Genomic DNA, 15,396 nt, shown 5'->3' on the forward strand with positions numbered 1-15,396 from the left:
TGCAGGAATCGCTCATTTCATGTGTTCTGTGGTATCTCCCCCCCCCCCCCCCCCCCCATGCATATAGGTGTGTGTTTGGTTTTTATGTTTTTCCTCCCCATTACTTGGCTCTGTAGACCTCTCTTCCAGCTCAAACTGCTTTCTGAGATTAAAGATGATGATTCTTGTTGATACGCGCGGCTCGTGCCGCCGGCTCGCTTTATGAACTGCTCGACCTGTCGCAAGGAGAACATATTTGATTATTGGCAGCGCCTCTCCCCTCCGGCCCCCCGGAGACTCGCCCGAGTGACCCGCTCAGTAATCCACGTCGTCTTTCGTTTCCTCGGCTTCATAAAGCTGTTTTACCTTTGATGATAGGAATCGCATGTCGGTCCGATACGTTTGGTCAGAGTTTTCACCTCACTTGAGACCGTTTTGGGTTTTCACGTATTCGCAGAACTCTATTTTTCATCGAGTTTGGACTCTTGGGTGCACTTGGACCGCTTCCCTGCGTTGGTGGCCGCCTCTAACACCCCCCAGTAACGTATTCTTCGCAAACAGCCACAAATCTGACAATGTCATTTTCTGAATGAATTGTATTCTTTACCGGCTTTCACTGCTATAAATATCTAAATATTTTTTGTGTTCTACCATTCAATAAAATGTCAAAAGAAAATCCCGATTGGTCGGACTGGATGTAGACTGGACATAGTCTGCCGAGGAGACCGGCCCGTCCCTTGTTATAAGTGATCGCCGAGTCCTGGACATGAGCTGACGGGTAACGGATCCGTCTGCCGGTACACGGTCGCTCCCGCTGGTATATAAATAGTTTACTTTGTTGTATCGTTGGCGAGACGCGGTTATTGGTTTAACCCTTTCCTTCTTTCCACGTCTGATTGTGTCCTCGGGATAACTCTAGACAGATATTACCGCGATGCTCTAGAGCAGGGATTCCCGACAGGTTTTTCTTCTATTGCAGGGTGATGAGATCGTGCCCCGTACCACGGCTTTCAGAGAAACAAGAATCCTCCAACGTCCTCGTTTAATGAAGCGGTTTTATATATTGATGAATTTGTTTGATTTACAGCCGGCTCCTCTTCGTCTTGGAGACGGGAAGGTGAAGTCCTGGAGGTCACGCTTTGCTGTTTAATGATTTCTCTTTTGTCGGATGTTTCTTGAAGTCCCTTCCCGTTGGTTTTTGCCGTCTGGAGGTTTAAATTTGCTATTAAGCTCCTGAGTGACGCCGTGGCTGCCGGCTCGTAGCGATGCCGTTAATGAATGACGGCCCGGCGTGCCCCCCGTGAGATTACTCTGCACCGGCTTGGTATATTTGGCTCTTTCTTCCTATTACCATTTTTCTTGCCTCAGTTTTGAGGGGCGGTTGTGTGACGGCTCTTGGCTGTCTCACCATGGATGAAGTTGGCTGTAAAGTGACGCGTGGGTCACCTGTGTGCATGAATCCAGCAACCAGGAATAAAGTAAATCTAAAGGTAATTAGAGCCCATATATTCACACGTAATATGTGGCTGGAGTGGGGGGGTAATTGAATGACAGTATTAAAGGGTTACAGTTTTAATGGCGGCTCGTTAGGATGATTTGGCCGGCGGGTGTCATCCTGGACATTATTGTTTCCAGACACAAAGTAACATCCGGACGGTCTCGGTGCCGGCGTAATGCTGACATCTCTCGGCTTTGCTGGCGTTAAGGCGGCTCATGGTAAAGACGATTAGGTGAATTAACCCTTTATGGTTCCTGAAACGCTTGTACTTCTGGATTCTTTGACCGGACGCCATAGGCTTCAGCGAGTTGAGAGTCTGCAGCAAGTGATCGCTTTTGAGGAGACGGAACTCGCTCTGCACTTTGTTATTCAGCGCCACCTTGCGACTGCCTGTTCCCGCGGTGCTCTGGAGGCATCGAGTGGCCACAATGATAGCCAACGGGGCTTCGTGTAGAAAAAAAGTCTACCTCCACCGGCTGTCTGCAGAACTGCCCCGCGTCTCCACCGGCCAATTTGGGGTTTCATTAAATAATGGCAGCATAACGCAAGCCAGCCAGCCAACGAGCCTTTGTGGAGTGAGTCAGCCTGCAGGCGAGACGGTCTCCGCTCACTAACTTTGCTGTGTGTTATGAGGGGCTGAGCTGGCCCAGTATAATGGATAGATTAATCAGATGTTATTCCGCATGGTAAGTAAACGGGGCACAAGTAGCGCTTAACATAATTTTTACGTGGATAGAAAAAGCAGGGCCCTGGTCAAAGGAGCTTACAATCTGGCAGTTGGGGTGTTAAGTGTCCGTGTTAGTGATGGGCCCCCTATGTGGATCTCAGTGCAAACCCCAAATCAATCATATTTCTGGGCAGAAACTCTGCCAAGTCTTATCTCGTATTCCAGCCATAGCAAAAAATAAGTCAACAGTTTGTTGAAGATTTGGATGGGTCTCACTGGGCATTATTGGGGTCTATGGATGGGTCTCACTGGGTGTTATTGGGGTCTATGGATTTGGATGGGTCTCACACGTTCTGCGAATGGTAAAGGTAAGTGGATTTAATGTATGAGGCTGGAATCTCAGCTAATGTCTGGTGAAGAAGCCGACGTCCTCGGGGCTCCTTGAAGATGCAGCTTTTCTGGTTGTTTTGAGGCGCTTCCCTTATGACCTACGTTCTGTCCCTAAACAAGGAGAACCCGGCGTATAAAGACGCCTCCGCCTCCGGGCCTCGGCGTATACCTTCGATGCAAATCCTGCAGCGGGGAGCACTTAGCTTATCAGCCGCAAGAAAGCAGACAGGATACAGCATGGGGTATTTAAACACGCAACAGCCTGAACAGAGGTAAACGGGCCAATCAAGGAGTGATTAGAATAAAATTTGCTTGTTCAAAAGTGCTTTATACATTGGGTCCTAACAAACTCTTCTTTTAACTCCACCCCCCGGCTGGATATGGCTTCTTGGCTCGATTGGTATGATACATGGCACGGTGTCACTGATTGGCTATCAAATGTAAAGGGTGAAAAGTTACTTAAAGGTAAAAAATGTTCTTGTTATCTCTCCCCCCTGATGCCCCCCTCTCCTCCACTGATGCCCCTCTTTTCTAGGAGGTCAGAATGTTTGCTGGGTATGAGGGTATCGCAGGGTTCTACAGCCCTAAAAGCCCCGATAATGTGTATAGAAGCAGCAGGAAATAGCTTTATAAACTAAACGGGGCAAATAAACCGCATCTTCTAAATGCCCCCTCAGTTACACCAATACCCCGCCCCAGGGCCCAAAGTCACATGAAAGTGCTCAGTAAACCCCTGGCTGGCTCTTCGTACAACGACTGCCCGGTATCCGCTACCCGGAATGTTGGGAAGTATTCCGGATAGAGTTTTGCCGCGCAAGGAAAGGTCAGACCCTACCAACAGGTGCATTCATGCCCCTCCCCCCAGGCCTGAATTCTGATTTGAAATACTCCATCCGTATTTACTAACAGGGATAGCAAGCGACTATCCTGAGATTTCACCCTCATCTCCAGCGGCTCTCGTTTTAAATGCCCTGCAATCAATTGTAGGAAGTTACACGGGGGATTAGTGGTGAGAGGAGCCGCTGGATGGTTCCCCTGCAGCATGTAATAAAACACTCCGTGCTGCGGGGTTTCCTCCATGCGGAATCCGCTTTACGTTCATCATCGCTTGGCTTGGCACAGCCAGCCGCCTGATTACTCTGTGAGGCGCATTCAAAGTTTCACGCTCTAACTGCCACACGAGCCGCTTCCGATTGGCCGCAAGTCTCGCGGATCGCTTCCGATTGGTCAGACACCTCAAGGCCGCTGATGATTTGGTCTAGCCGCCAGCGCGCGCTGCCATCACGTGGGCGTAGTCCGCGAACGCGTGCCCGCGGTGCCTGACTCGTGCCGCTTGCGCTGCCTCACACTCCGCCTTCCCGCGCGATTCACAGACGCAACTGCCCGCTGATATACAACGCCCGACCAGCCAATCGTCAGCGTGTGGAGCAGCCTTAGGAGGCTGTCAGCCAATAGAAAAGCTGTTTACTCCAGCCTGGCATCACATACTGTGCACGTTCCCTGAGGAGCCCCCGGAGCCTGGTCTGGGGGTCGGAGAATTGACTGATTTGTATATATTCTATTAATCATTTTCTGCGAGAACCCCGTGTCTTGTGGTGGAGGGGCTGTTAGCCGCAGTGCTGGGGGTACTGGGGCAGTATTGAAGCTCCTCCCCATTTCAGGTATTAGTAGTTGTTAATATGGCGCCCACATGTTCTGTAGCGCTGTACTTGCCCAGGGCTGGGGGTAACCCCAGCTAATAACCCCCTCCCCCCACTGAACTCCAGCAGAGCTGACCTGTCATGGGGTAAATGTGCTGGACAGCCCATTGTCTTCATGTGCCATTAAAAACTTAATAAGATATAACGTTTTACATGATCTTTCAGGACCTCAGAAGTCTCTTCCTTAAGTGAAATCAGTCAGAAGAATTCCAAATGAAAAAGAGACCTATGAGGTCTCTGAAGCATATAAAGCTTTACATGTCACCAGGTCAGTCCATGGCCGCCCTCTCCTAAAATACCCAGTAAGGTGCTGCTTTTCTTTGTATTTATAAAATTGCATTCATTTCCATCCCCCCAAAAGAGCTGCTCCCAGTTTGCCCCAATCTCAGGATCACATTTATTCCCAATTGGTGGTCTCGCTGCTGTATGGCAGCTGAAGCGCCCCCCGTGGCAGGAGCCTTGGGGCAGGAACTCCCATAAGTACCCCAGTGGGGCTCGATCTATGTTATGTTGTTTCGCACGGAGCCTATAAGTGGTTTCCAGTTTAAAGTCAGACACCCTGTAACCCCAGTCCTATATCCCATTTAAATCTGCAGATACACCAGTAACCCCCCCCCACACGACTCCTCTCCCACCACTATAACCCCCATGTAAGATATAAATCAATGCATGACATTCAAGAAGCAATGTGTCCCCAAACAGCTTCTCTGCCATCTTAGCCCCCCAAAACCCTGCCTGTGCCATCTTTGACCCCAAACAGCTTGCCCGTGTCCATTTTCCTCCATGCAAAGTGATCCAAGATCCAGGAAACGGATGTGATGTCACTTCCTGAAGGATGGCTCAGACAGTGCAGGGAGAGTGATCATCCAATCAGATAATCTCTACTTTCCCGGGTGTTATAATTATTTATTGTTTTATATAGCACCATCAAGTTCTGTAGCGCTGTACAATGGGATCCGCAGGTAGGGCCCTTGCAATCCCAGTTCATATATCACCCATTGGGCCAGACCGGACGGCAGAATGTATGTCCCAGGGATTCGGGACCTTGGCCAGCATGAATACTCTAGTGCTTGCCACTGCCCATGCACCTAACTGGCAGTGCACGTGTTAAATTATTCAAATAATAAACACATGACTACGATTGGGTGTTATATACTCCATATTGGGTGTTATATACTCCATATTATTCGCTTTCACAGAGATCCGGTAAAGTCTAAATATAACCATTATAGTGACTTTCATTTAAAGATTCATGACCGTTTAAAAGTTTGGGGTCACTTAGAAAAGCACGTTCTGTCCATTAAAATAACATGAAACAAATCAGAAATCCAGCGCAGACGGGGTTAATGTTGTAAATGACTATCGATTTTTAATGGAATCTCTTCATAGGCGTACAGAGGCCCTTTATCACTCCCATCACTCCTGTGTTCCAATGGCCCTTTATCACTCCCATCACTCCTGTGTTCCAATGGCCCTTTATCACTCCCATCACTCCTGTGTTTCAATGGCCCTCTATCACTCCCATCACTCCTGTATTCCAATTGCCCTTTATCACTCCCATCACTCCCTTTTGCAATTACGTTACAGCCGGGAATGTCCTTGTTTTTCATGACTCCAAATGTTTGAATTTTTTGACCTCATTAACTTTACAGATTGTGAATTTTAACAGCTTAGCAGAACACTCCCAACCCAACTAAAAGTTTCACAATTGTAATAATAAAAACCCTTTTTGAGGGGAAATGCCGTTCGCAGCGTGTAGATTGTTACGGCCGTAGTGATCGCACGCTACGTTGTGTACGCAGGATTGTATAAACATTCGCTGCTTATGAGACCGGAATTCCCTTTTACTCTTGTAGGGCATCACCAGCCGCACCATGAGGCACGACCAGAACTGCTGCAAGACGCAGAGCTCAGTAACTGTGAAGAACGGATCCAGATCGATGCCGAAGAGGTTTAACTTAAAGCGGCCGGTCCTTCGAGAAAATCAAACCCTGTGCGAAAGAAATGGGCACGGCAGCAGCGTCCTTAAATGGGTGAAAGGGCCATGTCTTATTATACAGCGCAAGGAAATGACAGCTTTTTTTAAGCTCTTCGGTAGGTGTGGTTACATTTGTTTTAATTGAATCTGAATTACAAGATAAAATATGGATTATATATTAAAGGGACCCTCCAGCCATAAGATGAACCTGAATACATATGATTGCTGCTAACTCCTTAATGACCAGTGACGTGCCAGACACGTCACAGAAAAACAGTCACTTAACGACCAACGCCGTGCCTGGCACGTCATGGCATTAAACAAGCTTAGAAAGCAATTTGAATTTTTCATCATATTTTATAATTTTTTCATATGAAATTAGATGATGTGATCACAAATGGTATCTGAAGAAAGTCCATCATATCTTGAAAAAAACAATATTTAACTTGTGTGAGTTCACTAAATGGAAGAGGAGAAAATTACAGCTAAACACGAACACCGCAAAAAGTGTTAAAACAGCCTCGGTCGCAAAGGTTACAAAAAAATATATAAAACAGCCTGGTCCTTAAGGGGTTAATGTTTTGTAGACATTCAAAAAAATAATAATTACATTGCTGCTCAAATTCATATTTAGAAGCCTTTGCTTTAGTGGTTCAGTCCCACAAAGCAATCATTTTTATTTATTACTATTATTATCATAATATTATTTTATTATTATTATTTTGACTGCAGATGACGACCTGATCCAAGATTTTCTGTGGATGGATTGTTGTTGTAAAATAGCAGACAAGGTAATTTCTATTATATGTGGAATTCCATTGGGGCTCAGGGTGTTTGTCGGGAATCTGTAGGAACCACCAGCTTCTAGAATAAATAAAAAGACGAAGCCGGTTCGGCTCCATGCGAAACGTATTTATTTTCCTAAAACAGCAGCAATAAAAAAGAAATAAATCCTCGTGATCTCCAAGTGAACGCCAGCCTCGCTCTGTACGGTTGGTGCGGCTCCTCCGCTTCCCAACATAACCCAAAATGCTGCGGCCAAAACCAACCCAGCCGTTTCTACCGCCCGGCGGGTGAATGACGCCAGTCTGGTCCTTTGAACCCCTGTAGAAGAATGCCAAGCTACAGATATTATCACATATGGAATGAGTAAAGATTGTTCAGGGTAGACCCCTCATCACCAGCATTATTTTGGAAGGCATGTCTCCCACCATAGGTTCATTCACGAAAAGCACCCGGGACTGAAAATTAACAGTAAAGTTGAAGATCTACAAAATTGCCAATAAGATTAACGCACGTCCTTCCGGTACAGAAGGGGAAGAGGGTCCTGCTCTTGTGAGCTTACAATCTATTGGGAGGTCAAAGGGAAGGAGGGCGTAGAAAGTGTTCTCAGTTTAATTATTCTGCCCCGGTGTGTCGCCTCGTGCCCTGTAACCGTACACCTTTATTATTACTGATCATGAGGTTTATTGATTAAATGGTGAGTTGCAGGTTAAATGATTAAATGCACTTTTTCCCATTTCTGCACAGTATCTACTGGCGATGACCTTCGTTTACTTCAAGAGAGCCGGATTCACTCTAGGGGAACACACAAGGAATAATTTCTTTGTTGCTTTGTGAGTATCCGATACGTTTTAATTGCTTGTCTCAGATTATAGGTTGGATAGTCACGGAGCATGTATGTGCGTGTTCCCTGCCTGGGGTCTGTGTGGAAGTTGGAACATGCGTGACATAACACGGCCTGAACGCCACGCAACACCCTGACGTGCAATGATTTCTACCTAAAACTGCACTTATTGCAGAGATAATCTTATTGCAATATTCTGCATCTCTTTGCTGAAATGTTGTGGTTCTACTCTGTTTGTATCGAATTTAATGTATTTTATCTTTTTAATCAGCAATAGAAATCATGTTTTGTAGATATTTGGCCAACACAGTGGAGGAAGATGAGGAAGAAGCCAAATATGAAATATTTCCGTGGGCTTTAGGGAAAAACTGGAAGAAACTATTCCCAGATTTTCTGATATCACGAGACAAGTTGTGGTCCAGAATAAACTATCGTGCCGTAGTCAGCAGGCGTTGCTGCGAGGAGGTCAGTGCGGTCGGAGGGGCAAGCGCTCCGTATGTTTTTAATAACCCATCGTATTCACAATTAGTGTAAGAAACCGGACGCTTTACTGAAACGGAGGTGAGATAAAACATTTCCACGCCCGGGCCGACCTGGGCAGCTTCTACTGCAGGAAGATCTGGCCCTGTCTGATGTGTAATTAATGTTGGGAGAGTCCTTAAAGTTATCTTTGAGCTTTAGAAGCATGAGACGTTTCAATGACGTTTCTTGCGTATCACTAGCACTCCCCAGCATTGTCGGTAATGTTTGTGATAAAAGGAGAATACGTTGTACATTGCAGGTTATGGCGATCGCGCCCGCACATTACATCTGGCAGAGGGAGCGCTCCGAGCGTCACAGCGGCGCGGTGAGGAATTACTTTAAAGAGACCGGTTTCCCTCGCGGCCCTTCAGCGACGCCACAGGACTGTTCTGTGTGCGGTAAGAGAGGGAGAAGCATCGGCCTGGGGTTATCCAGCTCCTCGTCCTCTTCATCCTGTACCACGGTACTGACCAAAGCGCCACAAGATTCCCCAGAACCATCCAAGGAAAACATGGTTATTGATACCCCGCATTCCAACTATTTGCAAGGTATGCATGGATAATATCGTAGATTGATGAGAAGTACAGATACGGGATTATTTCATTGTCTCTATTTGATGCGCTATCCTTCAGATACACCAGGAAGCGACTGTCAATCAGTAGAACCGTTTTGGTGACTTCTTCACCTTGGGGAAGCTGAGATGAGTGGCAGCCTGGGGCCGAGCCATTATTATCTGATCAATTTCCTGTCCTGAAGTTCTTTGCCTTTTCCTCCTCATCCTTACAAAGGCTGCCTGAACAGCAACAGCCGGCAACTTCACAATAGGCTGGCGATACGGCCACGATTCCCCTTTACGTGTCCTCCGAGTGTTTTATGTTTAATATGATCCTCTAGGAAGTCTATGAATATATTGCATGAGTTATAATTGAGTTATTAACTTCACTTTATTTCCGCGTAGATAGCAGAAAATGCTTTGCGTTCTGTGACAAGTCCATGGAGTGGTTCACGAGCAACGAGGAGTAGCTCTGCCGCCAGCCGAGGATAAAAGTTCGAGAACTTCCAGTTACTAAAACGTTATCCAGTGAGTTCCACGTTATACCAGAACATGTATTTATTATATTAAGTTATTAAATCAATGTACAGAATAAAAAATAACCACATATGTTGTAAAACGGAGAAAGCTGTATGTACACGGGATCATTTATTTGTAAGCGGAGAAGTTCTAACTCGGATCCTCTGCTTGGCTGCGTTTACTGGCTGGTTTAAACTTTCTCAGCTGCACAAGAAAAGCTAAAAAATAAAATAAAAATAGGAATGAGATTATTTGTGGGCTCTGCTGATATACGGCTGCAAAAAGATAAAGATTTATTACATAAGTTAATGGAACAGCCTCCCAGCAGAAGTGGTAGAGGGTAATACAGCGAGGGGATTAAACACGCATGGGATAGACATACGGCTCCTGAATCTAACACGAGACCAACGACTGATTAAGGTTTGAGTCTTTACAGCAGGAGAAACGGGAGACTAGACTGGGGCCGGATGGGGCCGATCTGCCAGGCAAATTCTGTTTCTATGTTTAATGCTATCAATGCCTACAGATGCAAAAGGTAAGTATCTAGTAATACTTTTATTTATTGATTTATTTTACTAGATTTGGGATTTGTTTTTAAACGTATTGTTATTATTTTACCTGTGTGACCGGGCAGCCATGGCATCGGCCGCGCAATATAAGGGACTTGTCCGAACGGCTTAACTCTCTCTGCAGGATTAGGCTCTGTCTGTAAAGGTTTAGCGCCGTCTGTAAATTATAAAGGGGAAAGATCACAAAAATGATAAAAATGACAGAGATATTATATGAAACAGAAAACGTGCATAACGGTGCGTATACATGCGCGTGATAACGTAAAAAACGTTTTGGGGTTTTTTTATATTGAGAGAGAGAGAAGGACGTCGCCAGCAATTAGCTCCACTGTAGGCCGCAATCCAAAAAAAAACAGCTGCATGTATCTGTGCAAATTCCGTCCCTTAAAACAACATGAAATGGATCAGAAATCCAGCGCAGACGGGGTTAATAATGACTATTGTAGCTGGAAACGGCTGAGGTAAAGCAATCGATTGTGAGGAAGGGTGCAAAAAATAATAAACAGCTCCATCCTGAAGGGATTAAAAGACTAAGTGATCGTTAAACTCTTCTGCATTTATGTTACGGCTGGAAATGTCCTTTTAAAAAGAAAGTTCCAGATAATCTGTTTAATACGAATTAATCCCCCAAATGTTTGCTGCGTCTGCACCCAGTATGAGGGGTGCTATTGGGGATAAGATTTGGTGGCCGAGGCAGCAATCTGTCCAATTCCCTCGCCGAGTGACATTCATGAGGAGCAACAAAAAAAACAGTATCGTTAAAAAATATTAAAATGAGGTAAAAAGGTGTAAACAGCATACCATCGCTGTCACTCTCATCATCCTCAGCTCGTTCCGGCTGCTGAGGCTCTACACTGCACTCAGGGTCCACTCGTTGGGATGGAGAGCCGTCCTTCCGCACAGAGGGGGCTACCAGCCAGTCCTTCAGTGAGACCTCCGATATCTTCTCGCACACCATGGGCAGCCGACACGAGCGAATCCCCTCCAGGAGATCGATGACCTGCGTGATGCTGCGCAGAACAGCGCGGGGGTCACAAGACTTTACTCACAGAGGGGAAACCTTCCTGCAGCCCCACAACACTCTGTGTTGATCAACTACAAGGATCAGACTGCTCCTCTAAATGGTTTTTATCTAGTTTTACTTTACTTAGAGGGTGGTAGATGAGTGGAACAGCCTCCCAGCAGAAGTGATAGAGGGTAATACAGTGAGGGTAAAACACACATGGGATAGACATACGGCTCCTGAATCTAAGACGAGACCAACGACTGATTTGAGTCTTTACAGCAGGAGAAACGGGCGACTAGACGGGGGCCGAATGGGGCCGATCTGCCAGCATGTTCTGTTTCTATATTTCTTACTTACTTTGCTAAATATACAGCGCAGACAGCGCCCTGCTTCAGGTGGGGCAGCAGGGTGGGTAACGCCACCTGGGGGTTCAGCATGTCCAAAGCCACCTACAGGACAGAAGCGGAAGCTCAGAATTTAGTGAAGTCAGAGGGTCCGCGCTCACCTTAGTGAATAGACCCCAGTGAGGTGAGCGGCTTATTGTTATTATTATTATTATTATTTGCGGAGCCGAGTAACTCACCGCGTCAAACGTCACGGATTCGATTTCCGGAGAAGCGTCCGCTATGTCCTTGTTGATGAAGCGGACGTTGTCCGGCCAGGGCCGTCTGCCGCGGCATTCCCACGCCGTCCTCCAGCGCAGGAAATTCTTCTTTGCCACTTTATGGTGGTCCGCGCGCACCTCGAAGCTATAGACTCGGCCCTCCGGCCCCACTGCACGATACACAAAAACGAGCCCCGCAAATCGTGACCGGAAAGAAGAAAATTGGGAACGGCGCCAAGCGGCAGCAACAACAATTCTGTAACATTCCTAAAATACGGCTCAATTTTAACATCATTTCACATAAAGTAACAGAAGCCGTTTACCTGCCCGCGATAAGAACAGACTCATTCCTCCGGACCCCGAGCCGGCTTCCAACACAACATCCCCCGAGCCGACATCCATCATCAGGAGCATCGCTGCGATATCCTGCGGGGACAGCGGATTCCCGGACCATCAAACATCTGACCACAACGCGTACTATCCTTACGAGGGCCGGTCCTTCCCTGCTTACTTTACCCCCTGAAGCCCCTCTTTTCTAGGAGGTCAGGATATTTGCTGGGTATGAGGGTATCGCAGGGTTCCTAAAAGCCCCGATAATGTATACCGTTGGAATGCTAGGCGTCTAGGTGTCAGTACCTGCTATTGTGTTACATGACAATCATTCCCGGAAGAATTATGAAAGGATTACATAATTAAGGGGTTGCTTCTGGGAAGGGAATGAGCAGATGTGTTAGAATGAGAGTTCTAACGCTGGGTTTAGTTACAAAAGTGTTAAATTCATCAGACCGGGTGAACGGCAGCTTTAATCGCCTGCACAGGGAGCGATACGGCGAGCAGTAAAAAGTGACTCCACATTCATAGACCAAGTTAACGCTTGACAGAATGGAGAATAATGACAGAAAAGAGAGAAAGGGAAGGCAGAGAAGAAAGAGAACAGGAGAGGAAAACAGTAAAAAGAGGACAGACCAAAAAAAGAGAGGAGAGAAGAATGAGAGAGGAGAAAAGAATCCATCTGCTTGACTTAATCAGTCGTTGGTCTCGTCTTAGATTCAGGAGCTGTATGTCTATCCCATGCAATACCCTCACTGTATTACCCTCTACCACTTCTGCTGGGATGCTGTGCCATTTAGCTACCCCCCTCTCAGTAAAACTTCCTTCCATTACACCTTAGCCTCTAATTGTTTCTATCCCACCTCCTCTTTTATACATCCAAGAGAAAATTAGAGAGGAAAGTAGAAGAAAGAGAAGATGGAAAGGAGATGGAAAACAAGGGGATAGAGAAGAGAAAGAAGACTGGGGAGAAAAGGCAGCAGGAAAGAGAGAAAGGAAGGAAAAGATCAGCCAAGGAGCAAAAAACCTTTAACTGGCTGAGAGTGATGACATTTGGGCCACCGGAAAAGTATAAAATATATCTATTGCATCATTAGATTTCTCAGTGAATTTTTTAATCTCATTTCTCTCCCTTTCCCTGCTTTTCTCTCCTGTACATTATCTCCTTTTTCTTTTCTCCTCTCTCCATTCATCTCTTATCCCTAACTTTCTCTTGGACGTATAACTGTCGGACAACTCATTCGGGTGACATTTGCCCCGCCCCCCCGATGACATTCACCAATCCGCCGCGCGACCTTCTCCACCATGAACAATCCGCTGCCCACCTCTGACCTTTGGGTAGGAGATGGTGGGTCCCCTCTTCATCAATAAAATATATTCCTCTAGGGAAGGTCTTCTGAGAAGGAACTCCACCCCAGCGGAAGTCCAGAATCGCTGGCCGGGGAGCTTGCCCACGATGTCCGCGTGGGGGATGGCGCCCCAGTTGCTTAACAGCTTGCCGGACTCCGTCAGGAGGACCATGTTCTTGAATTCTGTGTAATGTCTTCTCTTGAACTCGGCAATGATAAGATCTCCAGGTTTAAAGGGCTCACCCCGGGGGTCTGGAGGGACACCTTCCTCCCCTGCTGGAGGCTGAACATCGCAGTCCTCCCTCTGACTGGATGGGGGTGCCAGGGGATGGGGGTCCTGGGGGCATTTCCACTCATGGGGGGCATTCCTCAAGTCCATGACCTCCTGCGAGACAAACTCAGGGGACACCAATTGGCTGACCCTGTCCAGGGGTGACAGAGACCTTCTTCCTATCATTCTGCCCCCAAAACCAGGGAGCTGGGTGGGCACTGTGGGGGCATTATCAGCCAAGGCTGCACCACCTGCCCCACCCTGCGTGTCATCGCCCCCTGGTGCCCCATCCTGGGTGTCATCTCCCCCTGGTGCCCCATCCTGGGTGTCATCTCCCCCTGGTGCCCCTGGGAGGTACACAAAGCGCTGCCCTTGGACTCGCAGCCTCCCTGCCCCCCCGAAGCATTCCTGCCCCGCACACCCTGATATTTGCCCCCTCACGCCGCTCAGTACCCTCCTTACACTTATTTGCCACATCCCGACCCCCAGAGCCTCTGCCCAGCATGTAAAACCCACCGCACAGCGGGCTGGGGAAGGGTTAATGTGCGACAGCGCACTGCTCACACGTCATCAGCCAGCGACAAGCAGGAAGTGTCTCCGCCTGCACGTGGGCCTCCTGCGAGCTGGGAGAAGCCTTTCAAGTTAGAGCAGGGGCTGAAATACCCCCTGACAAGCAAATAATACCCCGGGCAGGAGGGGAGAATGAATTAGATAATACACAGGCATTTATTAGAAAGGTGGTTAAGATTATAATAATAGTATAATAATAAATAATTATATAAAACAAGATGATATATGCTTTTTGCTTAACGTACTTTGCTAGAACTGCCTCTGTCTGGAAGGCGAGGATGGGGTCCATATGATATAAACCCCTAGAAACATGTTCAGCGTTTCCTCTTATAACCTGACGCGTGTGCCGTGTCTCCGGAAAACATATTAGTCCCGTCTCAAATACATTATCATTCTAATAACATTCATTTCTCCAATTAAACAACAAGAGCAGTCATATATATTAATATATAATATGAGGAATATACAGGATATAACGGGTTATAAGGACGGGATTAGTTATACGGGAGGAGAGTATATAATATGAGGAATATACAGGGATATAACGAGTTATAAGGATGGGGTTAGTTATACGGCCGGAGAGTATATAATATATATAATATGAGGAATATACAGGGATATAACGAGTTATAAGGATGGGGTTAGTTATACGGCCGGAGAGTATATAATATATAATATGAGGAATATACAGGATATAACGGGTTATAAGGACGGGATTAGTTATACGGTCGGAGAGTATATAATATATAATATGAGGAATATACAGGGATATAACGGGTTATAAGGACGGGATTAGTTATACGGTCGGAGAGTATATAATATATAATATGAGGAATATACAGGGATATAACGGGTTATAAGGACGGGATTAGTTATACGGCCGGAGAGTATATAATATGAGGAATATACAGGATATAACGGGTTATAAGGACGGGATTAGTTATACGGCCGGAGAGTATATAATATATAATATGAGGAATATACAGGGATATAACGGGTTATAAGGACGGGATTAGTTATACGGTCGGAGAGTATATAATATATAATATGAGGAATATACAGGATATAACGGGTTATAAGGACGGGATTAGTTATACGGGGAGAGAGTATATAATATATAGTATGAGGAATATACAGGGATATAACGGGTTATAAGGATGGGATTAGAGTGTTGATTTGGTGAGGAATCAAAGGCCGTTTTGGGGTCAGGAAGGACTTTTTACCCCTTTTTGAGGCACAATTGGAAATCGTATATGGGAGGGGT

General features: G+C 46.4%; 2 protein-coding genes across 2 annotated transcripts; one reads left to right on the forward strand and one right to left on the reverse strand.

Moving 5' to 3' along the window:
* The first annotated feature begins 6,108 nt into the window (after positions 1-6,108).
* LOC149281690 (speedy protein A-like) lies at positions 6,109-9,384 on the forward strand. Its single transcript, XM_089499112.1, has 6 exons — positions 6,109-6,328; positions 6,945-7,003; positions 7,743-7,828; positions 8,133-8,304; positions 8,621-8,909; positions 9,320-9,384. Exons 1-6 carry the CDS (start codon positions 6,109-6,111, stop codon positions 9,382-9,384), a joined length of 891 nt encoding a protein of 296 aa, XP_089355238.1.
* Positions 9,385-9,583: 199 nt separating this feature from the next.
* LOC149281691 (tRNA (adenine(58)-N(1))-methyltransferase, mitochondrial-like) lies at positions 9,584-14,039 on the reverse strand. The gene is made up of 7 exons (XM_089499113.1): positions 13,275-14,039; positions 11,936-12,038; positions 11,592-11,782; positions 11,366-11,457; positions 10,804-11,012; positions 10,052-10,159; positions 9,584-9,651 (listed from the first exon to the last, which is right to left on the reverse strand). Exons 1-7 carry the CDS (start codon positions 14,037-14,039, stop codon positions 9,584-9,586), a joined length of 1,536 nt encoding a protein of 511 aa, XP_089355239.1.
* Between the last annotated feature and the right edge of the window lie 1,357 nt (positions 14,040-15,396).

The sequence above is a fragment of the Sceloporus occidentalis genome, unplaced genomic scaffold (assembly GCF_023333645.1).
Source record: "Sceloporus occidentalis isolate IW3139 unplaced genomic scaffold, rSceOcc1.0.p SCAF_129, whole genome shotgun sequence".
NCBI lineage: Eukaryota > Metazoa > Chordata > Lepidosauria > Squamata > Phrynosomatidae > Sceloporus > Sceloporus occidentalis.

Excerpts from the sequence above, each read along its gene's own strand:
- LOC149281690 (XM_089499112.1), top strand. The coding sequence starts at position 6,109 with ATGAGGCACGACCAGAACTGCTGCAAGACGCAGAGCTCAGTAACTGTG. Across the intron at positions 7,004-7,742 it reads GTTGTAAAATAGCAGACAAG|TATCTACTGGCGATGACCTT; the intron begins GTAATTTCTATT and ends ATTTCTGCACAG. Across the intron at positions 7,829-8,132 it reads AATAATTTCTTTGTTGCTTT|ATATTTGGCCAACACAGTGG; the intron begins GTGAGTATCCGA and ends CATGTTTTGTAG.
- LOC149281691 (XM_089499113.1), bottom strand. The coding sequence starts at position 14,039 with ATGTGGCAAATAAGTGTAAGGAGGGTACTGAGCGGCGTGAGGGGGCAA. Across the intron at positions 12,039-13,274 it reads CCACCATCTCCTACCCAAAG|GATATCGCAGCGATGCTCCT; the intron begins GTCAGAGGTGGG and ends CTGTCCCCGCAG. Across the intron at positions 9,652-10,051 it reads ATGGCTGCCCGGTCACACAG|CTTTTCTTGTGCAGCTGAGA; the intron begins GTAAAATAATAA and ends TTTATTTTTTAG.